This window comes from Cryptomeria japonica, chromosome 1, assembly GCF_030272615.1.
Source record: "Cryptomeria japonica chromosome 1, Sugi_1.0, whole genome shotgun sequence".
Lineage (NCBI taxonomy): Eukaryota > Viridiplantae > Streptophyta > Pinopsida > Cupressales > Cupressaceae > Cryptomeria > Cryptomeria japonica.
Window position 1 is genome coordinate 255,587,663 of NC_081405.1, and position 27,797 is coordinate 255,615,459.

The 27,797-nt window shown below is 37.4% G+C and overlaps 1 protein-coding gene across 1 annotated transcript in view; it reads right to left on the reverse strand.

The window, feature by feature from the left end:
• Positions 1-1,103: 1,103 nt before the first annotated feature.
• Positions 1,104-27,797, reverse strand: part of LOC131857285 (small ribosomal subunit protein uS4c-like) — a 164,923-nt gene continuing 138,229 nt past the window's right edge. The window contains exon 2 of the mRNA XM_059209557.1: positions 1,104-1,271. Within this exon, the coding sequence (XP_059065540.1) occupies positions 1,104-1,271 (168 nt within the window). The remainder of the gene's footprint in view (positions 1,272-27,797) is intronic.

The following is a 27,797-nucleotide window of genomic DNA, read 5'->3' on the forward strand; positions in this document are numbered from 1 at the left end:
TATAAGCATATCATTTCATTAACAGATCAATGATCATAAATAAAGATTGAGTATACTTGGACAAACAAAAACAATTTGCATTTGATCAATATAGGTGCATTCATTTTTAGAATCATCTTTAATCATTATCCATTTCATTTAGTTGTATATAAATCATTTGTGTTTAGTTTGCATTCAATTAAGTGCATCTCATTCATCATATCATCATTATTATCTATATTATCATTTCATAAAGATTATTTAGTTGCATCTTTTTCACTTAGATTCATAATCATTATAAGTATAACATATACATCACAAAACCAATCAATCATTCATGAGAAAAGCCTATAAATCATCAAATAGAGTATATCATCATTATTCCATTTATCATTTAGTTGCATGCATAAAATTTCAAAAGAAACATTTCAGATAGATCATTTGCATGTACATCATCGTAAGCATAAATCAATCATTCATTTGTATTTTCATATAGATCATTTGCATTTGTATCATTTAAGTTAAGTAATCATTTTCATTTGCATCCAGGATATCTAAAACATAAAAACCAAAAACATTTATCATTTGCATCATGTAAGTCATTATCATCATATCATTATCTATCTACTCATTGCATCTATAAAATCAAAGCCTATACGCATATAGATCATCATATAAAGTAACATGCATATAAAACAACATCATCATATAGAGTACATGTCTGCATATAGATCATCATAAAACAATAAAAAATACAAATGCTCCAAATCAAGTCACAGCTGTCCTATACCACTACCACCTGACTCTGTCCGTCTCTGTGGCTGTGGGTGAGAAGATCCTCCAGATGCCTATCTCCCATGCTCACCACTCCTCTAAGGAGGTCCCATGACCCCACCACTGCTAGTATCCATCAACACGGTAGTCTTATAACTACCTGTTCTCAGGCTCTTTGCAACTACCTCCTCATATCATCATCGCCAGTGGGTAGTCTCCTTCCCAACTCAAAATAATGCTCTAACAGTATCCGCTGAGAGAGTACCTGATCCAACCTACTGAATACGATCCAGAAAACCCTGAGTATCCTATTGTCTCCTAACAATTGCATCTCTCTCATTCATAAGAGTCTATATCTGTGCTCGAAGCTGATCAATCTGTGCTCTCAGACTATCAATATTATCATGCCCTAGCACATCATGCTCTGATATAACTACATCTGGCATATCCTGCACCGGTGCAACCTGCTTTGGTATATCCTGCTGTGGTGCATCAATCTCAATCCTCTCACCACCAACCTATCCAACTGCTGGAATCTTAGTCCAAGTAACTCTCTAAACCCATCATCTAATCAAGGGAACATGATCCTTAGGATCCTCATCATCACCACCATGAGCTGCAATAAGTCTAGGATCTGGCTGAATTTGTCCAAGATCAATACCTCTCCCTCAACCCCCATCTAATCCAATCACCCTCCCTCCTCTCAATGGCAATCCTTTAGGTGATCTCATCCCTACCCTACCAGTATCCCTCTCAATCCATCTACCATCTCTCCCACCCATAGGATGAGGTCTCTCAACCCTGCTAGCTAGTCCAAATGGTCCTCCACGGACTCTCAATCGATGTCCTCTCCATCTAGGTCCAGCACCACCACCTCCATCCCCATCATCATCTCCACCTCTCCCAGCCTCATGAGCAGCTCTAAGCTCTCATCTATGTCTCTGTCTCTTGATAATAGGATCATCTGAATCATCATCATCATCTCCTAAGCTAGGAGGAGGATCTGCTGGATCCGTAATCTGAGGAAATGGATGCACTAATAAATACTGAGCATACTCTGCCATAACCCCAGGATCAAGAATGTGCAATCTCATATCATATGCCACTCTCGGAGTAGCAACAAACTCTGCACGAGCAATCTCAAATTATAAATATGGTCCCCAATCTTGCCTATCTTTGTATCACTGCGCATATATCATCACACCAGTCGGCATAGGCTGAATAATACCAAACTATCTCAAAATCCGACCAATCAACTGTCGCTCAACAATGAAGGGTGCACGACCAATGAGATATCTACTCTGCAAGATAAATGGTAATGTTTGTGCATCATCCATCCATGGCTCACGATCAACATATGGTCTCCAAGTGATGCTATCCAAAGAATCAAGAACCCAATGCCAATACTCCATCTTACCCATCTTGGGTTGAGTAACAACACTTGCATAAAAATAAACATATGGATGCCTCTCTCCATGAACTCTGTGATGAATAGGTCGTGTAATAGTAATATGCTCCCAACACCAGATCTGTAATAAAGTGCATCCTGTCGATAAACTAGCACTCTCATCATACACAACCTAGTGAAGATCATGATATAAATGTGCCAACATGCAAACACACCAAGCATATCGCGTCTGATGCTGCATCATGCTCAGAAGAACCTCACCCCATCCAATAGAAAAACCTCATGATCACCTATCAGGACATATGAATCCTCCAATCAAACCAGCTATAATAACAAGAAGAGTCTCGTAGTACATCACCATATCTACCCATCGGATCTCTCCTCTATCGATGCTCTCATCAGCAAACACAACTCTACAAGCGTCCGTCCCAACTCGATCTTGATAATCATACTGCACTAGCTCACCAGTCATCGGGATATGCAGAATCCTGTAGACATCCTCAAGAGTAATGCTAATCTCACCCGTCGACAGATGGAAAGTGTTATGCTCGCTGTGCCATCTCTCGGCCAAGGTAGTCAACAATCCTCTATTATGCGTAATATCTGACATATATAATAAATGGTGTAAACCACAGGCATCTATATGTCTAATCTCAGCCTGGGACAACTTTGGAACTAAATGACGTATGGCCGGTAATTTCTCCCGACACTAAACAACAAGTTTCTCCTATTTTTTTTTTTTTCAAGAGAAATCAATCAATCAAATCAAACTGAATCAATTGACCAATCAACTCAATCAATCAAATCAAACTGAATCAATTGACCAATACAAATCAATCAATCAAATCAAACTGATGCAACTTAAGCTATCAAATCATTTTAAACCTATCATGGTTTACTATCAATCATTGAGTTTACTCAAAAACTCAGCTAAGCTCTTACATCAGAAACTAAATCGGTTTCTTAGAACTACTAAATTGATCAAATCACGCTAATCAAAGCTATCTATCAAATCACACTAATCAAAGCTATCTATCAAATCTATCTAATCTATCAAATCACGCTAATCAAAGCTATCTATCAAACGATCCAAATCAAGCTAATCAAAGCTACCTATCAATCTATCAATCATGCAATCATACAAATCAAGCCCTTATTTTCATTATCCCTATGTATTAAACACGTTAAATCTACTCATCAAAGTGATTTTTAGCTTTTGCACTTATCAAAAATCTCAAATTTAAGCAAAAACGCTGATCTATTGAGCATATGCGCTATTCTAAGCAAAAACACTATTCTATCAACCATATGCGGTAAACAACAATGCATATGCGCTATTCCACGCAAAAGCGCTACCATTCTATGCATTTGCGCTAACAAATCTAACAAAAGCACTACAATATGCATTTGCGCTAACAAATCTAACAAAAGTGCTAACATTCTATGCAAAAGCGCTAAATCAAGCATTTGCGCTAACCAAAATTTCATAAGCACTAACATTCTATGCAAAAGCGCTAAATCAAGCATTTGCGCTAACCAAAATTGTATAAGCACTAAATAAAATTGCAAATGTGCTAATTTAAAGTCAAAAAAATCGAAAAAATTTCAAAAATTCAAAAAGAGCATCCAAAACATAAAATTTTGAACGAAAACTTGAAAACAAAGCTCGGAATAGGAAACATACTGGATAACCATACTCGATAGGTAGCTGATATCATCGCACATGCTCAAATCGATGGTTCTCCACTGGAATCACCATTTCGCCACCTTAGCAAGAAATATTCTCTCCAAAGCTGACAAGGATAATAATGAAGTTAAAATTAGCCTAGGTTAATTTTATATTTACTATTTGAAGAATAATTAATTTCAATGTGGCAATTTAATTTATTTTTTCCAAATGAATTTAATTGACTAAATTTTTATCAATTATCATGAGATTAATTGTTCAAACTAGAATTTTTGACAATTTCACTATCAATCTCCTGAGGGGGCACACAATCTGGATTTTCAATTTCTATCAAGCATTTTCGAGACTTGATTTAATCTTTGAAACAATGTGTCTTCACATCATTTCAAAGAGGGGCAAAATGTATACACCTAAAAATTGACTATGAACAATTAAATAAATATTTTATATTTATTTAATAATTATTCGTCTATTAAATAGTTAAATCGAAAAGATTAATTAATTTAATTCATTTTTCATATCTTTCTATTAATTAATATTTTATTAGTTAATTCATTTATCCTATTCTTCTAATTAATTAAATATCTAGTATTTAATTATCTTTCTAACCAAGTTAATTAAATATCTAATGTTTAATTATCTCCTCCAAACAATTAAATATCTAATATTTAAAAGTTATTCTCCTATCCTATAGTCTTAAATATTAAATAATTCTTAAATTATTTAATGTCTTTTCCAACTCACCCTCCATCTCCACTTCATCTTCCCTTTGCCAACTCATCAAACATGTGGCTAAGGAAATTAATATTTCTTAAATATTAATTCATGATTTATCCTCAACTTCCAAATTTAATGAAATTGTGTACATACACATATTTCATAACCATTTTCTATATTCTCTCCAAACACCCCCTACATCTTAGGAAGGACTTGAGTCCACTTATCCTCTCATGCCTAAATTTCCTCCAACCATCCCTAGATTCTCTCAGTCAGCAACCCAATCAAGGTGAGATGAGTGACACTTGTCTTCTCCTTCCCCCTTTCTCTCAACCTTCACCTTTGCTCATAGCCATTCAAATCTGTAGATCTGATCATGACCGTTGATCTGAGCCACATCATCTAATCCTCTCAAGGTCTATAAAATCAAGAGCTTCAGTTGAGAGGAAGTTAGTCTTCAAAAATAGTCTTCAAGTCAATCTTATGCATTCGTGTTTTTTTGAAGCAAATAGCAATAGCAATTATCATATAGTATCATTTAGCATAATCATTTTAACATAATCATGTAGCTTTGCATATCATACTATCAGTTAACTACAAGTTATCAGTCCATTCTTCATATGCCATCTTGGAAGCCAATAGTGCATTGTCTGAGAGCACACCATCTGCAACCAGAAACAGTGGAGTTAGGACACAATGAGACATAAGTCATGAAGGTAAAATAATGTTTTATTTTAATATGTATTTCATGTAGTTTCATTGGTGGATTTTGGATTTCCTCTATGCATTTCCATTATTTTTTGTGAAACTAACTTATTATAGGTAATATTCTAAGGATGAAATTCAAGCTCACACAGTTGCAACTAGAGATGTTCAACTGTTTGCATGGGAGTTAGAGTTTACTGTAGTGCTGCAAGAGAGAGATGATGTAGTTTATAGGATGATCCAGCTGCAAGAGAGAGTTCAGGCCTTGAAAGGAGTATAAGGACATGGTCTGTGAACTGATTCATTGGCGAGGGAGCTACAATGGGCAGGTGGAGAGGTTGACTATTGGCAAGGTTTATATTAGCAGGCGGTGCCATCCAGTCAGCGGGCACTGAGTTATTCACAGATGCGTTGGGTGAGATCAGAGCGGTCTCAGAGGATGCAAAGCAATGGTGGTGTGATGGGTCCTCCACGGCAAGATAGTGTGGGTGGTGCAGGGGGTAGTGGTGGAGTAGGCGATGATGAGGGTGCAACATCTAGCCAGAGTGCCATTTGAGAGAAATTTATGTATTTTATTACTTTGTCATTTTGGACTGTGAATTGGATGGCTCTTGGTAGCCGATATTTTTGACATCATTGTACTCTGATACATGTATGTTTTTGCAAGATGATGTATGATGTGATATATGAGGAGATCCCATATTTTGTGATGATATGCATGTTGATGATATGTATGGGTTTATGCAGGATGATGATTTATGATTTATTCTTAGATGGATGTTTTTACTTGTTAGATGTATATGATGATGAGATGATTTCTATATGCATGTGATGATGATTTTATGATGTTTCTATGCATGTTTATGAATGTGATGCTAACATGTGGATGCAGGTTAATATATGTATGATGTGTTGTTGTAATACTTTGTGTATGTAATGCCATGATGATGATGTATGCAAAATGATGAATGGATGATGTTGACTATGAGATAGATAGTACTTATGTTTATGTTGGTAAAATGATGATATGCAACTTTGTTTGATATGGTGAAATGTAATGAATTGAATGGTTTATGTAAATGTGTATAGATGGTTAAAAATGAATGCAAAAATGGATAAACAAATGGTGATTCAAATGTTTATGTGATGATCTTAAATGACTGCACTTGTAAAATGAATAAACAAATGTTGAGACAAATGTTTATGTTATGATGACGTAAAACATGACTAAGTGAAATGATAATGTAAATAAATGCAACTAAGGGATAATGAATAACTGTACCTTAATGTAATTAAAAGGATAATGAATGCATCTTTTAATGAATCTAGATGAAACTTTTAAAGATGAGAATAAAATGAATAAGTATAAGGATATACTGAATGGATAGATGAATGTACTTGACTAATAGATAGGCAAATGCAAATGAATGCAACTAAAATGAATCTAGATGAATGTATTGTAAATAAACTTAAATGATGATGAATGATTTTGAATGATTTAAAAGACATCTCCCTGTACGTAGATAACTAAATGAATGTACGTTAATGGCTAAATAATGGTAATAAATGAGATGATGAGAAATTTATACAAATGAATTTAAATGCCTTTATTTGCAATGATGAAAGGATGTAAAGATGCTAATATAAGTAAGTGATAATGAATGTAACTAAATGATATTAAATGCACTTAAATGAATATCTAAAATGGACGTAAGGAACCTATATGTAAGTAAATGATAATGAACTAGATGCATTTAAATGCAACTAAATGTAATGGAATGATGATATCATGCATTTATGATAGATGAATGTAAGTTGGTGAGAAATTGTATGATGCACTGATGATGTATCAGAGAACTCCGTCATGATTGTATCCAAGACCAATTCATATTAAATAACTTTTCATATTTTTAATCTTGTTCACACTTGCATACAAAACCATAAACATGTATAATGAATGATCAAATGGATGGGCGATATGCAACGAAATGCAATATAAATAGATGAGATCAAATGACGATCCATAGTGCTTTATTTTGTTCATCATTGAGCAATGGTAGTATCAATCTTGGACGAGGCAATAGGAACCAAGTTTGGAGCATTGTACCTATAAGCAAGCAACATAGATAAAGAATATGGATCCTCCATAATGGTTCATGCTCATATGGTCGAGGTATACGTTGTAGTCAGTAAGCCATAGTGATCTATGACTAGATTTTGCATAAGATCACATAGCTTAGTGAACTTCCCATGTAGACACCATTAGTACATGCCCCAGAACTTCATTGGAATAATTCACAGAAGATAAACAAATAATACGCAGGAACCATCCCAGATACTATAATCACTTGTGGATATCTTGGAGTAGCGTAGGAACCTGATATAAAGGAATAAATAACTTTATCAATTTGACCAAGTACTTGATAGCTTAAACAAAATTTTCTTGTCAAAGAAAATGTTATGTTGTCTTTGTTTTGGTAAGGAAGGATGCATCCTTGTTAAGATAGTTTTGTACCTGTGTTGATCGTTTGGTTGATTTGATAAGTGGTCATTGTTTCAAAAAATTTTGTTTTATATCTGCTGCGATGTGTATGTAAAACAAATATTATGTGTTGCCATGTTTTTGGTTGATTTTTGATGTTTTTGTTGGCATGTGAACTAGTATGATGACATGATGATATTGTATGTTGTCATTGATGTCAATATGCTGAAGAGTGAACCAGTATATTGAAGTAAGCAACTGGCAAGAGAACCGGTATGATGTAGTGAATCGATATATGTGAAAAAGTGAAGCGGTATGTCTATCCAAGTGAACCAGTATGTTGGAATGTGAACCGATATATGGAATGTTTTGTATCAAGCTTTTCATATGGTATGACTACTGGTTGGTAGTCCTAGCTTTAGGCTTTCTGGTTGAAGTCTTCCAAGCCTGTGTGATTCAACCGATGACATCGTGTGATGAGTTAGCATTGTAATGAAGAATAAATTGTGTTGCCACGTAAGCCTTGTGCACGTGAAGGATCTTGCATGAAAAAGATTGATCCTATCTACCTCGAGAATATGCGAAGTCTCTATAAACAGTGGAGAACACGTGATGGGTTATCAGCCTCCAAGAAACGGTGAAGAACGAATGATGGAGAATGTCTTGAGATCTGTTCAAAACTGTTGTAATCAATGCAATATGTTCAACCCTTAGGATTGAATCGATTGAATTGCTTAACCAAAATGTTTAGGGTTTAGGGTTTATGCTACCAACCTATCTGTTTCCTATAAGGTCGATGTTTTTCTTCATGTTGAGGTTGTTGGCAAATGTTGTGTGTGTATCTAAGTGCAGAGATACATGATTCGTGTCAAACCAGATAAGAGAATAGATACTTGCAGAGTGTGATTGCAGAAGGAAGGAACTAAAGCAGATCTGCATTGGCAATGAAGTGTTGTTACCATATCATTGTAATACCTATTGACCTCTAGCCACTTCAATAGTTGGAAAATCCCTTAATAGGGTAGCTTTAACCAGCTTACTGTAAATCCTTTAACAGGGTGACTCAAAGTCTTTGAGTTCTTGAAATCCTCTAACAAGGTAACCTTTCACAGGGTTTAACCCTTAACCAGGTATTTTAGCCATCCCTTAACCAGGTGATCCCTAGCAGGATCGGTTCCTAACAGAACCTATTGTAAAAGTCTCTAATTGGACTAGGCTCCTAACAGAGCAGACTTCAAAAGGGTTCAAAGAACAACTTGTGGGTATTCATTCCCACCGTGGTTTTTCCTAGTTGGGTTTCAAAGTGAAAAAAATGTGTGTTATGTGTGATGCTTTTTCATGTGATGCTTTGTTATTTCCTATCAAGTGGCAAAGCATGTTGAACCAGTAAGTCTTTACATTTCTGTTGATGTATCACTAGTGTATGCATATGGGTGAAGTGGAAATAAGATGTTAAATTGTGTTGAAAGTTAAGAGTTACCGGTTTATGTATTTCACATTCTTACTGTGTTTAACTAGTAGTAATCTTGTTTAGATCAGTGTTATTTCTTGCCAGTCAAGTGCAGAGATTTCAGTCAAACCGGTTTAAAGGAAAAGTGACTTTTTTGCCTATACTGATTCACCCCCCCCCTCTCAGTACCGGTTTGGTACTAACTGTTCATCATTTATTCATCAATTGGTATCAGAGCATCTTCCAGGTCCTTTGTGTTGTAAGCTTAACCACTTGAGGTAAAGATCCTACTCTAATGATGAAGAGGGAAGGTCCAAAGTTCAACAGAGACAAATTTAAAATATGGAAGGACAGAATGAAGATATACATCAGAAGAATGGGTGCTCAACACTAGAGCTATGTTAAGAATGCTTATGTTATCCCTACCGGTACTCTCATTGATGATCGAAAGAGAGAGATTCAGGAGAATGGGCAAGTCATGGAAGCCCTAATTAGCAGTTTATCTAACATTGAGTTTATTGATGTCCAGGATAAAGAGAATCCCAAAGGAGTATGGGATGCCCTTGAGAATATCTATGGCGGTGCTGAGCATGTGAATCAAGCTAAGGAAGAAAGCCTTAGGGAAAAGTTTGAAGACATATGGATGGTTGAAGGAGAGACCATTCAACAAAATGGAATAAGAATCAAAACTGTTGTTGGAGATATCAAGAGTGCAAGTGGTAAAATGGAAGATTCCACTATTGTTAGCAAAGTTTTGAGATCGTCATTACCAGTCTATGCAATAAGGGTTGTTGCTATTCACGAGTTGAGGTCTGTAGACAAGACAATGGTATCTCTGGACTCCATCATTGCAAAGTTAATAGTTTATGAGCTAAATAACTATGATGGCAGTATTCAGAAGACTGAATCAACCTTCAGAGCATCTATTGCACCATCTAGAAAAGGCAAAGCAGCTAGTACCAGTGGTGAACCAAGACAAAGTAGAGGAATGTATGATGAGGAGATCTTGATAGAATTTGAAGCTCTTCTTGCCAAGAGACTTCCCAAGGGAACCGATAAATACAGAGGTAAGATCCCCTTGAAATTCTTTTCTTGCAATAGGATAGGACACATGGCTGTAAACTGTCCTAATGGTGGTAACAAGGACAAACTGGAGAAGTTCAAGTTCAAAGGAGGAAACCGAAGAAACTATTTTGTAGTAGTTGATGAAGGTGTCATTGATGAGGAATCAGAAGATGAAGATATTGTGTTTGTAGAAGTCAAGGAAGATGTGTCAGACAAGAAGGCTCTTGTCTCCCACTTTGATAATTCCAATGAGTGGATTATTGATAGTGGCCGTTCTCACCATATGACTAGTGACTGGAGTAAGTTTCTATCTCTGGAAGAGTATGATTGTGGTGTGGTTCATTTTGGTAATGATGCACCATGTATGGTAAAAGGCTAAGGGTCCATCTCTCTGAATGGAAAAAGAAGTGCTGACAATGTGTATTGGGTAGAAGGTCTTAGAAACAACCTTTTGAATGTTGCCTAGCTGAATGATAGTTGACTCACTCTGGAATTCAAAAATGGAGTGTGCAAAATCAAAGGAAAGAATGGTGAACTGATGGCCATCAGTATGCAGACCAAAGGTAACCTATTTCAGCTGAAAGCAAATATCAGTACATGTCTTATGGCTAAAGTTCATGATAGCTGGATATGGCATAGGAGACTCTTCCATGAAAACTTTGATAACATTGTGAAGGCCAGTAAGATCAAGGCAGTTAGAGGATTGCCTGTGCTGAGTAAACTGGAAAATCCTTTGTGCAGAGAGTGTCAACTGGGGAAAATGTCTTCCTCAACCTTCAAAGGTAAATCTTTCACTGCAGACAATTTACTTGATCTTGTTGCATACTAATTTGTGTGGTCCTATGAAAACTAGGAGTGTGCAGGGAGATATATATTTTATGATCCTTATTGATGATTACTCAAAGATGATATGGGCCACACTCTTGAAGGACAAATCTAAATCTTTTGGAAATTTCAAAGCCTTCAGAGCACTGGTTGAAAAAGAAAGCGATAAGAGGATTAAGTGCTTAAGAACTGATCAAGGAGGAGAATTCACTTCCAGTGAATTCAACAAATACTATGAAGAGAATGGCATCAAGAGGCAACTGTCTGCCCCCCCGGACTGCATAGCAGACTGGCCTAGCAGAGATGAACAACCAGACTATGGTTGAAGTAGCTAGAACTATGTTGATCCAAGGGATGGTTGCTCACACCTTTTGGAGAGAAGCAGTGAGCACTACAGTCTACACAATGAACCGCATACTCATCAAGAAAGGTAAGGATAAGACTCCTTATGAGTATTGGACTGGTAAGACACCAGTGGTAAGATACTTTAGAGTGTTTGGTAGAAAATGTTATATCAAGAGGAGTGAACACCAGAGTAAGTTTGATGCAAAATGTGATGAGGGAATATTCCTAGGGTATTCCACCAAGAGTAAAGCTCTCAAATGTTTCAACAATAGGACTCAGAGAATTGTTGAAAGCATCAATGTTAGAATTGATGAAACCTCTTATAAATTTGAGGAAACTAGTAGTGAGCACGTAGGAGATGAACCGATAGCAACCTTCTGGGAACCAGTTGCAAAATAGCCTAGCACTAGTAACAGTGTCCTACATCAGTAGATGTTGATGTCGATGAAGATGAGGATGAAGAAGAAAAGCAAGAGGAAACAACTAAGATCATTCCTAGGTATGTAAAGCTAAATCATGATCCAGAGCATATCATAGGAGACAAGGATGCACGAATTCTTACAAGAAGAAAGGTCAGAGAAAACTCTTGCATGATCTCTGAATTTGAGCCTAAAACATTCAAAGAGGCACATAAAGATGAAGAATGGATCAAGGAAATGGAAGAGGAACTTGACCAGATAGAAAAGAATGGTACAAGGTCTTTAGTGCCCTGACCTGAGCATAAAAAATGTCATAGGAACCAAATGGGTTTTTAGAAATAAGTTGAATGAAGATGGCACTGTGATAAGAAACAAAGCTAGACTGGTGTGCAAAGGATATGCTCAAGAAGAAGGAGAAGACTATGGAGAAACCTTTTCTCTAGTAGCCAGATTGGAAGGAGTTCATATGCTTCTTGCATATGCAGCATTCAAGGGATTCAAAGTATATCAAATAGATGTAAAATCTGTATTCCCGAATGGAATACTAGAAGAGGAGGTGTATATAGAGAAACCAAATGGGTTTTCCCTATCAGAAGATAGTGACATGGTGTGTAGGATACATAAAGCCTTGTATGGACTAAAGCAGGCACCTAGAGCATGGTATGAATGCTTGCACTCCCATCTTCTGAAGATTGGATTTGAAAGAACAAGTGAAGATAGTAATATCTACTTGAAATTAGAAGGAGATCAAATTTTGATCTGTGAAGTATTTGTTGATGACATAATTTTTGGTGGAGATGACAAGATGATTCATGACTTTGCAGATGAGATGAAGAAGGAATTTGAGATGTCACTTATAGGGGAGATTAGGTTCTTCATTGGACTATAGATCCAACAAATGAAAGATGGTATCTTTATTACTTAGTCCAAGTATGTCAAAGAGGTGTTGAAGACCTTTGGCATGGAAGACAACAAATTGGTTGGTACACTAATGGTGACTGATTGTAAATTATCAAAGGAGGATGACTCAATGTTGGTAAATGAGAAAGAATACCGATCAATGATTGGTAAATTGCACTATGTAGTACATAGCAGACTAGACATTGCACATGCAGTGGGCATTACTGTACGGTTCCAGAAAAGTCCAAGAGAATCCCACTTGGTAGCAATCAAGCGGATTCTAAGATATCTGAAGGGAACTATTGACTATGGATTATGGTATCCATACAGTAATGATTTCAACCTGAAAGTGTTTACAAATGTTGACCGGGCTAGTAATGTGGACAAACGTAAGAGCACAACCGGTGGTGCATTCTTTCTTGGTGGTATACTAGTCTCATGGATGAGTAAGAAGCAAAGTTGTATCTCTCAGTCTACAGCAGAAGCGGAGTATGTTGCAGCATTTATGAACTGTACCCAGACAATCTGGATGAAGCATGTATTAAATGGCTTCAAAGTTCCTGTATCTGAACTGGTAACTATATTTTGTGACAACACAAGTGTGATTAACATCTCTAAGAATCTATTTTTACATTCTAGAACCAAGAACTTTGAGCTTAAGTATCATTTCCTAAGGGAAAAGGTTCAGAACAAAGAGATTGTATTGGAACATGTTTCTAGTAAGGAGCAGTTAGCAGACATATTCACCAAGCCTCTACCGAAGGCTACCTTTACCTATTTAAGAGGTGAATTAGGGGTGCTGCCCCTTCAAGAGGTGAACTGAAGGTATGTGCTCCACATTAGTCAGGTATTGTAGTGTCAAATCTTTTTCAGGATTGATGTGTTGAAGGACGCTACTCCTCAAGGGGAGCAGCATAGTGGAACAAGAAAGCTTGTGGCTCCACTTTGGCATTGTTATCAAAGGGGGAGAAGATGTGATTGAGAGAAGATATCTGCAAATTTGGGGAAAAGATGTGAAGCAGAGAGATATCCTTGTATATTGCCATCAATGCCAAAGGGGGAGATTATTGGCATATGAACCAGTATGATGACATGATTATATTGTATGTTGTCATTGATGTCAATATGCTGAAGAGTGAACAGGTATATTGAAGTAAGCAACTGGCAAGAGAATTGGTATGATGTAGTGAACCAGTATATGTGAAAAAGTGAAGCAGTATGTCTGTCCAAGTGAACCAGTATGTTGGAATGTGAACCGGTATATGGGATGTTTTGTATCAAGCTTTTCATATGGTATGACTACTAGTTGGTAGTCTTAGCTTCAAGGTTTCCAATTGAAGTTTTCCAAGCCTATTTGATTCAACTGATGACATCATGTGATGAGTTAGCATTGTAATGAAGAACAAATTGTGTTGCCATGTCAGCCTTGTGCGCGTGAAGGATCTTGCATGAAGGAGATTGATCCTATCTACCTTGGGAATATGTGAAGTCTCTATAAACGGTGGAGAACGCGTGATGGGTTATCAGCCTCCAAGAAGCGGTGAAGAATGAATGATGGAGAACATCTTGAGATCTGTTCAAAACTGTTGTAATCAATGCAATATGTTCAACGGTTAGGATCAAACCAAATGAATTGCTTAACCAAAATGTTTAGGGTTTAGGGTTTATGCTACCGACCTATCTGTTTCCTATAAGGTTGATGTTGTTGGAAAATGTTGTGTGTGTATCTAAGTGCAGAGTGATTCTTGCCAGACTAGATAAGAGAATAGATACCTGCAGAGTGTGATTGCAAAAGGAAGGAACTAAAGCAGATTTGCATTGGAAATGAAGTGTTGTTACCATATCATTGTAATACCTATTCACCTCTAACCATTTCAATAGTTGGAAAATCCCTTAACAGGATAGCTTTAACCAGCTTGTTGTAAATCCTTTAACAGGGTGACTCAAAATCTTTGAGTTCTTGAAATCCTCTAACAAGGTAACCTTTCATAGGGTTTAACCCTTAACCGGCTATTTTAGCCATCCCTTAACTGGGTGATCCCTAGCAGGATCGGTTCCTAACAGAACCTATTGTAAAAGTCTCTAACCAGACTAGGTTCCTAACAAAGCGGACTTCAAAAGCGTTCAAAGAATAGCTTGTGGGTATTCATCCCCACTGTGGTTTTTCCTAGTTGGGTTTCCACATGAAAAAAATGTGTGTGTTATGTGTGATGCTTTTTCACGTGATGCTTTGTTATTTTCTGTCAAGCGGCAAAGCATGTTGAACCAGTAAGTCTTTACATTTCTATTGATGTATCACTAGTGTATGCATATGGGTGAAGTGGAAATAAGATGTTAGATTGTGTGGAAAGTTAAGAGTTACCGGTTTATGTTTTTCACATTCTTACTGTGTTTAATCAGCAGCAATCTGGTTTAGACCGGTGTTATTACTTGCCAGTCAAGTGCAGAGCTTTCAGTCAAACCAGTTTAAAGGAAAAGCTACTTTTTTGCCTGTACTGATTCGCCCCTCCCTCTCAGTACCGGTTTGGTACTAACTGTTCATCATTTATTCATCATTTTTATGATGTTTTTGGATTTTGTGAGTTGTTTGTGAATGTTTTAGGTTTTGTGAGACAGTTTTAAATTTTTTTGGATTTTGTGAGACAGTTTTGAATGAAGAACTCAATGAATCACTAGTAATGCAGAATCCACTTCTATCAATAGGTTAAGGGCATTGCCACTAGTTTAGACATGACTATGAAAAAAAGTGGGATGCAAGACACATGAAGTACTATCCTTGATTGCTGATCAATAACAAGCCATGGTTTTGACTGATGGATGAGTGGATGCAATAAATGTGATCACAACAAGTCTAAAAGACAATGGAGCTATAGCCTTTATTAGTGGCGCTTGTTTGCTATATTTTTACCATCGTACTTACCCAAGGTGCCACTAAAGTGGTTGTTCACCATTTGGATGCATGATTTTTCTTTACTATTTTGATTTTTTTATATTTTCTTCAGGACTTTTATCTGAATGTTTCTGGTGTTCTTTCTAATATGTATTGGAGTTATATTCTCTATAAAACTTATGTATGGAACCGTTTGAGGTGCATGTTGTTGATCAGATCTGTGAGCGGTTCTCCTTTTGAAGTGGCCAAGTGATATGCCCCAGACCCAAATACAACAATGATAACATATGGACCCAACTAGTTTGATTCAAAATTTCCTTGATGTTCTCTATTTGGTTGGTTACGATGATTCTCTCTAAGAACAAGATCACGTACCTTAAATGTACGAGGTTTAACCTGGTAATTATAGCTTCTACTTATGCGCTGCTGATAGGCCTTGAGATGGTTGTATGCAGCTTGTCGCCTTTCATCAAGTAGTTCCAATTCTTGAAGATAGGAGACTCAGTATGCTTCATCATCTATCATATTATGTAAGGAAACCCGTAGACATGGTATCTTGACCTCAATAGGAAGGATGGATTCTACACCATAGACCAGTGAGTAGGGAGTTGCACCTGTAGGGGTTTGAATGCTAGTTTGATACGCCCATAGTGTTGGATTTAATTGAATGTGCCAATCACGGCCGACATCATTGACTGTCTTCTTGAGGATTCTTAATATGTTCTTGTTTGATGCTTCATCCTGACAATTTCCTTATGGGTAATAGGGAGTGTAAAAATGGTGTTGGATTTGAAACTTCCCAAAGCTCACAGATGTCTTGATTTTTGAAAGGAAGCCCATTATCTGTGATGATAGACATGGGTACACCATACTGACAGATGATGTAATTAAGGATGAATGAGGTGATCTGCTTGTTGGTGACTTGGGTAAGTGGAATAACTTCGATCCACTTTGTGAAGTATTTGGTGGCGGTAATAATGAATTTATGGCTGTTGGATGAAGATGGATGAATTTTACCTACAAGGTCAAGTTCCCATTGAAAAAAAGGCCCATGGTGATGTGATTGGTTGCAATTCCTGTGCTGGTGCATGTATTAGGTCTCCATGAACTAGGCATTTCTTGCATTTTCTGACAAAATAGTAGGAGTCTTTTTTCATTGACGGCCAATAGTATCCTGCACACATGATCTTCTTTTCTAAGGAAGGACCACTTGCTTATGTCCCACAAATTCCTTCATGTACCTCTTCCAAGGATTTTGTTGTCTCATCCTATTCCAAACATCAAAGGAGAGTACCATCAAGACTACATCGGTATAGGGTTTCAGCAATGATAGTATATCGAGCGATTTGGCGAATGAAGGTTTTGCATTGGTTATTCAATTGGTTAGGAGGAAGTGTGTGATCATGGACATAGGTGTAGAACTCACCATACGATGGGGATTCAGAACCAACAAGGTGACATATCATCTCGAATTTGGGGATATAATAAGCGGGAATCCAAAGCTATTCTACCAAGAACTTGTAACATGTGGAATTATGTGGAAGATCTATGAGAGATGCAATGGTATCCATAGTGTCAACAACTCAATTCTAATCTCTGGGTATCTTCTCAAAGGTGATAGTTGTAAATGACACCTTTAAACTTTCCACCATTTGTTTGTATGACATGAGTTTATCATCCTTGGTCTGATATTCATTTGTGACTTGTTGGATGACCAGTTGGGAGTCACCATATATCTATAGCTCTTTCAATTTCTATTGAATAGCTAGTTTGAGTCTTGTGATCAAGGCCTCATATTCTGCTATTTTGTTTGTACATGGAAAAGTTAGCCTGTAATACTTCGGGATGTTGTCACCTTGAGGTGTGATAAATAGAATGCCTGCCCCTAAGCCATGCCTACTATATGAAGCATCAAAGTAGAGCTTCCATGGTTGCATTGCTGTGATCATGAATATCTCTTCATCTAGAAAATTGGAAACAAGAGGATGATCACCTATGAGGGGTGCATCGATCAACTGATCGGCAATAACTTGCCCCTTGATAGCCTTATGGTCCACATACTTGATGTCAAATTCACTCAGAATCATCACCCATTTGGCAAAGTGGCATGTCAATGCTGCTTTGCTAAGTAGGTACTTTAGTGGATCGATCTTTACAATGAGTTGTACTTTATGTGTCAATAGGTAGTGCCTCAGTTTAGTGGCTGCTAAGATTACTGCTAGGCAAGCTCATTCAATAGGTGTGTAATTGAGTTCATAGCTGACCAGTGTGGGAGATGTAGTATACATCACACTCTTTGCCTTCTGCATTATGTTGTGCCAGTAGTACTCCCAATGCTGTATTAGTTGTTGAAATATAGAGTAATAGAGGTCTACTTGGATCTGGTGGGATCAACAATGGTGTATTCATGAGATAGTCCTTAAGCATCTAGAATTCTTGTTGGCATCTAGCATCCCATTTAAAGTGGATGTTTTTGTGTAACAGATGTGTAAAGGGATGACACTTATCTACTAGTTGTGCAATGAATCTTTGGATGGATTGAAGCCACCCTTGTAATATCCTTAGCTAATTGATGTTCCTTGGAGGTGGCATGTCCATGATTGCTTTGACCTTTGTCGGGTCGACCTCAATGCCTTTGATGGAGACAATGTATCCTAGAAGCTTCCCTAAGGTTACTCCAAAGACACATTTCTTTGGGTTGAGTCGAACATGATATTGTTCTAGTCTGTCAAAGATTTTCTCTAATATTTCTAGATGACCTTCTCTTGTTAATGATTTTCCTAATAAGTCATCAACATAATCCTCCATTATGGTATGCATCATATCATGAAAGATGGTGGTTATTTCTCTTTGATAGGTTGCCCTTGCATTCTTTAGACCAAAAGGCATTGCGTTCCAACAGTATGTTCCCCATGGACATGTGAAGGTTGTGTTATGTTGATCCTCTGGTGTGATCTTTATCGGGTTGTACCCTGAAAAGACATCCATAAGAGAAAGCATGGCATGTCCTTCTATTAGGCCCATGATCATGTCAATGTTTGGTAGGGGGAAGTCATATTTAGGAGATGCCTTGTTTAGATCTATGAAGTCAGTACAGATATAGATGCCCCCATTTGGTTTGCCGACAGGTGCAATGTTGGATATCCAATCTGCATAATCAATTGGTCTAATAAAACCAACATCCAGGAGTTTCTTAAAAAAATGCTTTGACTAGTACTGCAATCTGGGGGTGCATCTTGCGAAGCTTCTATTTTATTGGTTTAACTCCTTCTACCATGGTGAGGTGATGCATGACTAAATTAGGATCGAGACCAAGCATGTCTGCATATGACCATGTGAAGTTGATTTGACACTTCTGGAAGAATTCTACAAACTTAGGTTGTTCCTTTGAAGTTAAAAGAGATGTCAGATATATGTGGTGAGGAGTCTCAGGAGTCCCCACATTGAATTCTTTTGCTTCCTCAATAAGGATCATTGATCATTCCCGATTTGCACTAGAAGGGAGAATGTCAAACCTTTCATCCGTGGGCACCTTAGAGAGGTTTTCACCATTGGATACGCTCTTTCTTTTTACTTTTTTGGGATCAAACAGTACCACAATGTGGTTTTCATTGGAAGATCCATGTTTTATTGTAATATTTTTGTAGCTGAAAGGTTTGGCATCTGCCCCAAAGTATGTTGCACTATTAAGTTCAATGGCGAATCCAACTTTGTGATCCCCACTTGGTATGTTATCCTGTAGTTCCAAAAAGTCAATGATCGCCTCATCATTTTGGAATTGGTCAAGGCATAGGGGATTGGATTGGTTTCATTCGATGAGTTTAGGATGAATAATGGGCATTACCTCATCGATCAGGTTAAGTTCATAAGATGTGTTAGTGAGGGTTAAGATGTTGTGGTGAAGGTCATTGATGGTACTCTCCCAGTCAGAATCAGGCATAGGGTGTGACCTAGGGTCTATGGAAGGTGTTTCCAGTTTAGGTACCCAAGAGGTTTTAATCTATGCTTCTCTGTAAACAGGGATTTCTTTGTGAGGTGGAGGTGGTGACGTGTCTTCCTCATCTGAAGTATTGAGATGTACAGAATCAAATTACCACTCATGTGAGTCAGTCTCTGATTCGCTTTCCAGCATCTGCTTACTATCCCAAACTAGGATATCCTTTGAGTTAAACACTACAGGTGTGATCGACTAATGTACTTTTGGAGATGGAATGGTTGGTGTTGCAGGGAGGATTATTGGGATTAGTGAATCTAATACTGGGAGTATCGGCATTGTTAAATCTACTACTTCTAATGGAATTATCAGTGTTGTCGATACTGCTAGGGGTTCTGATACTGCTAATGGTTTTGTTGATGTGGTTGCTGCTATTGATGGAGTTGTTGGTTTGATTGGTGGGATGATTGGTGTTGTGGATGGTATTACGGGGATTCTCAGCCTCATTGGGGAAGTTGGTGTGGTTCTTGGTGGTACTGATATAATCAAGGGTGGCCTCTTTAAAGTATGAGGCTAATATAGAGGTTCACTAGGTTTCCCTTTGAATCTAAATTTAGAAAGAGTCTCTTTTTGAAAGCCTAATCCAATGTTATATTTAGGCTGCAATGGTTTGTATCATCCTTTCTTGTAAGGTCCCAAAGCACTCTGACCATCATAGCCCATTCTTTGCATAATGGTAAGGCCTTTACCATATTGATCTATGGGAAGCTTAGCTTGTGGGATTTGCATGGTGATAGGGTCTTTATAGATCCATTATGCTAAGTCCTCATCTCTGGTCTCCTCTTCCTAACTCTTTCCAAGGATAAAAGGTGCCAAAGTGCATGTCAGCTTGACCAGTGGTGTTTGAAGTAACCTTTGAGGTTTACCATGAGTTCTAGGGGAAGTGGGTAGTTGCCCAACACAAAAGAGTTGGCTTAGATTGTACTCCCCAAGACCTTCCTCTACAATTTTCATCTTTAGCTTCTCTTGCTTTGGTATAGTGGTGTTTGAACTAGAAAGAGAGACTGGACTTACATATGATATGGATGGGATAGTTTCTCTATTGTTGGGAATAGTAATCTCTGGCTGATGGTTGATATTGTTACAATATGCAAATGGATTTGCATCACCCAGGATTGTAATTTCTACACCGTTATGAGGAAATTTGATACACTGGTGATAGGTGGATGGAACGGCTTGCATGGCATGTATCCAAGGTCTTCCTAACAACAAATTATATGATAGAGAAAGGTCTAGAACTTGACATACGATGTGCTTCACCACTAGGCCCACTCGGATTGGTAACACAACTACCCCTTTTGAAGAATGCTTTGCATCGTCATAGGATTTTATGGTTATTTTTTTTTGGGGTCCACTAATTCAACTGCATATCCCAATGTTGTGACCAATTGTAATGTACATATATTTAGGCCTACTCCATTGTCAATCAAGACTCGCTTGATCCTGTGTTGGTTGATAAATCCTTCAATATGGAGTGAGGTGTTATGAGGTTGTTGGAAGGATGTATTGTCGCTTTAAGAGAAAGTGAGACATGGTGATGACCTCAGATTACCAACCATAGCTTTAAATTGATCTATATTTAAATTAGTAGGGACCGACGCCTCTTGGAGAGCTTGATCCAAGATTGTTTTATGAGATGTGGATAGGCACAAAATATCTAAGATGGATATAAGTGCGGACGTCTTATCTAATTGTTCCATAAGGTTATGTTGCTTTGGGATGGAGGTTGTGCCTTGTGGAGCTGCTTTAATGGTGGTCTTGCTATGACGCGTAACATAATTGCAGGTAGGGCTTGGATCTTTGATGGCAATGGTTGCAATTTGTTCATTGGCATCATATAGGTGATTCACAGTGTAATTATAGGTGGCTCGCGTATAATCATTGGTATCTGTGTTTCGTCTTGAAGTGGAAGGACCCCTTTGATCTTGTGATGGAAGCAAATTCTTAAACATGAGATGATCATTATTTGAGGTTTTTGGGTCATGTCCTTCAATTTCAATATCTCCTCGGCCAATAAGATCTTGAACAAGATCTTTTAGTCTATGACAATTACTTGTTTTATGCCCTTTCCCTTGATGGAATTTGCAATGTTCATTATCCCTCCACCATGGAGGTTTGACCTGAGATTCATAATTAGATGTCTTTGGTAAGGTCACCAGATTTGAAGAGACCAATTGACGTAACACTATTTCAATAGGTTCCCCTAAGGGAGTGTATGTACGTTTTGGTTTATAATTTTGGTGTTGTTGTCTCGGTTCCTCTTGCAGTGCATTGCGTCCTTGATTTTGCGCAGGAGCAACCGTGTTGTTCTTAGGAGGGGGATTTTGCCCCACAAATCGGACCACAGGTTGTGCACTCTTTATAGTCCTTGCATCCACAACCTCATCATTGATGATGTTTTTTTTTTATTCCAGAAGTTGGGTTTATCACTATTAAAGCGCGGGTGAGGGCCATCCTTTGGTTCATTGTATGTATTGATAAGCCCCTTTTAATGAGGGCCCATTCACATTTTAACCCTTGCATGATCATGTCAGCAAAGGATTTTGTGCCTTTCATGTCTAGGTGGAATTCCATTTCATCGTTCAAGTTGGAAATAAATATTTCCACTAGCTCTCATTTAGGTAGATGAAGAGAATGTCTACTAGATAGTTGTCTCCACCGTTGCAAGAAAGCTAAAAATAGCTCCCCTGGTTTTTGCTTGGTGTTACACAGATCTGCCATGGTGACATCGCATTCTATGTTGTGTGAATAATGTGCAATGAATTTCTAGACTAGTTCTTTGTGTAGACACCCAAAAATGGTCAAACGCTTGCGAGGTCATACTTTAACATTTGCGCATTGCCTCATTTTAGGTTTTTGCGTCGCATTAACATTTCTCCTATGTCACGCATTTGGTCTTTATCATTTGTGAACATCGAGTCATTCTTCTACATTCTTCAATCATCTCGTCCTCAAATTTGGTCTTGTTGACAACATTATCCAGTCATGATTTTGATCAATTTTATCCTGTCGCATCAATGTGTGTATTCATTTGTCAACATTGGACATCGTCAATCCTAATTAGGGTTTGGTCCTCTTTTCGATCTTGTCATCTGGCGATTAGTTTATCAATCTTGTCATTTTAATGATCGATTTGTCATCGATCGTTGTCATGTTCAATCTTGTCATCTTCCGATCAATTTGTCATTGATCGTGGTCGTTATCAATCTTGTCATTTTGAAATCTATTTGTCATTGATTTTTGTCCTCTTTTCAATCTTGTCATTTTGCGACCGATTTGTCATCGATCGTGGTCATTTCCAATTATGTCATCTTGCAATCTATTTTGTCAACCTTGTCATTTTGTGTCCGATTTGTCATCGATCATTCTTTGTCTCAATTATGTCAATTTGGATCAATTTTTCAGTGTTCCTCGTCAATTGGTGCATTTAATCAATCAAATCATTTATCGCATTGGTCATTTATCAATTCAAAATCATGACATTAATTATCTTCAATCAAGACCTAATTGTCATTTTCGCATTTCTAATTCGTCTTCTAGGGTTTTATGATTTAGTCATTTAACCTAATTTGCCATTTCTTCCTCTAGGATTACTAAATTATTTATTAATCCTAAGTCTTCTTATTACAATTAAATCTTTATTTAATTGGCTAATTATTCCTCTTTGTGAATTGATTAATAAATGAAAAATTATTAATTAATTCACTAATTCCTAAATTCTAAATTCTATCAATTTCTAATTCCTAATTTGTCATCAATTTCAATTTCCTAATTTTTCAAATTTCTAATTCCTTTTCCCTCCTAATTCATCTCCTAATTCTATGGGAGTGACATTTCAAATTGTCATGAAATTGTCATAATTGATAATCAATCAATTTTGACATGAAATGTGTCATAATTTTTCATCAATTATCAATCAATTAAATTGTGCATGGAAAGTGCATAATTTGTCATAATTGACATATTGATTTGCAATTTCCATTTGAATTGCATCATGCCAATCTTGTCATTTATCCAATTCTTCTATAAATTGGATGATTTTCTTCAATCAAAGTCCTTCGAACCCTTCATGAACCCCGAATTTCTATCAAACTACCGAACTTTCGTTTCTAGTACTCTTGAGCTTTTTGCTTTCAATTGTGTGAGCACTTGTAGGTGAGATCCACAAACCCATTGAAGAGGAAAGAACAACAATGGAGCCGCATGGAAGAAGCATCCGAATTGTTATATGGTTTGCATGATATTCTCTTTTAGATGCTTTGTTTTTATGCCTCTATTGAATGTGCTTTGGAATTAGGTTCATTTCAATGAATGTTCTTTTGATTGAGTTATAATGTCTAGTGTTTTGATTGATATACTTATCTTTTGATGATTCCTAATTTCTACGCTACATTAATTGGTGAACCCGACGTGAATACTAACCTTCTAACCATCTTACTGTGTTTTGGAGTGCTTCTAAGTTGATTTGCAGGTCAAAAACTCAAAGACAGGGCCGTGCAGTGCATTCTGGACACTCCTGCGCCTGTGTGAAGCATTCTGCGCCTGTGTTGAAACATCTTGTGCCTGTGTTGAAACATTCTGTGCTTGTGTTACACATCCTGTGCTTGTGTCCTAACTTCTGCGCCTGTGTAAAGTCCAGATCAGAGGTGAAAAATGCAGTTTTTACATGAAATCTTTAGTGTTTTTGCATTTTGTTTTCTATGCTTTGGATTTTGGTACTGATTATTTATGTAGGATCTTAGCATATGCATGACAAAGACTAAAAATCAAACTACTAACATGTGTTATGCAGATTTGATGGTCAAAGACAACAATTCAAACATCTAACTAGGGTTTTGCAGGTTGCCTTGGAGAAACAACCAAATTGTGTGTTTGAGATTTTTAATTAGGCACTTAGTGATTTATAAATAGGTGGAAATGAACCTTTGTTTGCTTTATTTGTTAAGTATGACATTGGAGTAGGAGAGTATGCTCTCATCCTTCATAGGGTGATCAGAAATCCAGATCTTCGATACCATGCTTGAGTTGTTGATTGTTTGTCTCCATTAGAGGGCCTGCCTTCCCGACCACTTTGCTTTAGCAAGTGAGTGATAATCGTGAGAAGGGAACGACCCAAAGTGAGTACGGCTAGAATTCCTTGGCATTCTAACTCACTATAAAAAAATACCTGATGAGCGAAAGCTTTGAAGGAAGTGTTACGTGGGAATTGCAGTTACTTGGGAAGTGATGACCCTTGAACTCTTTCTCATATCAACATCTAAGTAGGGCCTCTTGGTCTAAATCGCGCTTGCACGACTACATTTGTTTGGTATCTTGATGGGCTTAATGTCTCAATCATGCTTGCATGACATCAAGGAGTAATTCTTAACAGAAATCCTTACTACATACCTTGTTTTTAGAGGCCAAAAACCCTTCTAGTTGCTTGAGAAGGACAAATTCGGATACTTGGAAGAGATACTAAGTTTGCCATGGGGAGATTCCATGGGGACTGATGCTTGGCTGCCCTGAGAAGTGAGTGCCGTGGAGGGGAGCCCGTGGGGTCAAGCATCTGTGTATTCTCCTTGAATCTCATAATGAGTCTACCTCTCAAGTACCTAATGTCTTTGCCTACCATAAGGAATGTGGAAATGAGCATGACTGTCTTGAGTCTAAATTGCAATATCTTGTATTCTTTGATTGTCAAAAGTTGAATTCCATTTCAAGAACAAACACATTAACATAACATAAGGTTAAGCACAAGAGACATTCATCCAACAAACACCCAACAAAGTTCAAACACCTTCAAACATGATGATCAAACATTGTTCCAAATCTTGTCTTAACATTCATGTCACTTACATTTAAGTTCATCCTAGGTTGCATTTTGCAAAGTCATTTGGCAAGTACCATGGTTAGGTTTCACCTAAGTCATACTTCTTTTGCATATCAATAAAAGTCATCCATTTACATATGTCCTCTTGCATAAGAGTAATATTATTTCATAATTAAACCTTAGGTTTCATCTTAGGTTGACATTGTCATACATTTGCATTTGCATATCCCAAGTCTCTTCATTAAGCCTAAGTCATTGTCATATCATATTAAGATCATTTGCATATTAATTATCCTTTTGCATATAGTGTCAAACCTAGGTCTTGTCATACTTGAGCAATCCAAATCTTTGATAAACCCTAAGTCATTGTTAAGAAGTCTAGACCTCATCAAGTCTTTTGTCCTTTTTGTCATCAATATCATTTCGTCAAACCTAGCTTAGTATCCAAGCATATAGGTGAGACATTGTCAGTTTGTCCTTTTGTCACTTGGTCCTTTTGTCCTTTGAGGTCTAGGCATCATTTCAATTTCCTAAGGGTCTCTTTTAGATTTGCATTCATAAGTTTATCAAGATCTTCAAAAACAACCAAAAACATAGATTGCATTTTCATATATTTGGTTTGCATTTAGTTGCATATCATATATTGTCTTTGAAAAATTCCAAAAAAAAATTGCATTTGCATAAGTGACATGCCTGTTGAGACAAGATCAAGATCTAAGAAGATGAGTGAACCAATGTATCAATCCATGGATAACATAGTAAATTCGCAGTTTCAAACTAGTCAAACAGTGCAAGTTGAAGGTTCATTAAACACATCTCTACCACCATATGGAATGGTTCAACTTGGACCACCTCCATTATATGAACCAGTATTTGTACCCATGAAACCAGGACATGGGAGTGTGCCACCAACTCCAAGAGGAAGTGCACCTTTTAATTGGGATCAACCAAATTTGCAACATGATATTCGAACTCAAACATTGTATGAAGACCAAACTCTTTCACAAGGATTCGGTTCAGACCAAGGTATTCAACAAGAAACAAATCCAAATGTCCAACCAGATTCTTCATCTGATTCTGATGCTTCTGATGAGGTCGACATGTTCCTTCAAGATCCCAAGGTAATAAAAAGGATGGATAAGTTCCTGGGCAAAGTCTTTAAAATGTGTCCTCAAAAGTATCTTCACATGATGGGTAATATGGCTTCCTTAAATGGGTAATATGGCAAACTCAACAAGGCAGTGAGCCGTTAAGTTTCTCTTCGCATCCCAATGAAGAAAATGGGCAACAAGAGCTTCAACCTACATTGATGAGTAAACGTGCTTCAAAGGCATTGACAGTGACTATTCCTCAAAAGTCATCATTTGAGACGATACATAATCCATTATTCAATACAACGCCTGCAATACAAGATCAAATGAAGACCATGCAAATATCGACAGTGGTTCCTCAACAAGAAGTGGTTCCTCATATGCATAAAATTGGATCAACATCTAAGATACAAGAAATTTTCACAACTGGAATGCCTAATGTCAATAATGTCCGAAGCAATTCCACGATGCAACAAAGTTCTTATGTATCTTTGTCAAACACTATTGCGACAGATCCTTCGATAATGGCTACACAAAGAGCTATGGATAGTGGTGTGCACCACCAGCAATTGTTGCAACAATTGAATAATACACAAAAGGTACAATCAAATGTGCAAACAAATGTGTACAACAACAACCATATGGCATTCGACAACAAATTGCAGCGCCTTCGGCACCATTACAAGTTAACACAAACTTGCAACCATCACAATGGATTGGACAAACAACACAACAAGTTAATGCAAGTGCCATACCCCATCCTAAGGAGAAGCAAAGAAAATCATCTAAACAAAGTTTTTTTCAAATGATAGGATATACACCGCGACAACAATTGGCACAAAGTCAACAAATTCCAATTCGTCAGCACCAACAACATGTGCCACAACATGTGCCAAGGCAAACAAGTTATCCTGCTTCACAACCGCAAATGGCACCTATGCAATATCAACAACCTACTCAATTGCAATATCAACCTAGGCTCCAAGAAGCACAACAACAAAGTCAATATCAAGGCATAGCACAACCGCAACAACAAGAGAAGTACCAAGAACTTTATATGCAGGAGACGCCAAAAACAACCATTGCGGAGTATCAACAGCCAATCGGAAATGCGATATATCAACAAAGAATACCAACTGGGATTAATGATGAACCTCTACAATCTGATACAATTGCGCAAGAACTTGAGAAGTTGCGACGAAAAGTTGACGCATTAGAAACTAAAGGAACAAAGAAGTTGTATACAGATCAAGA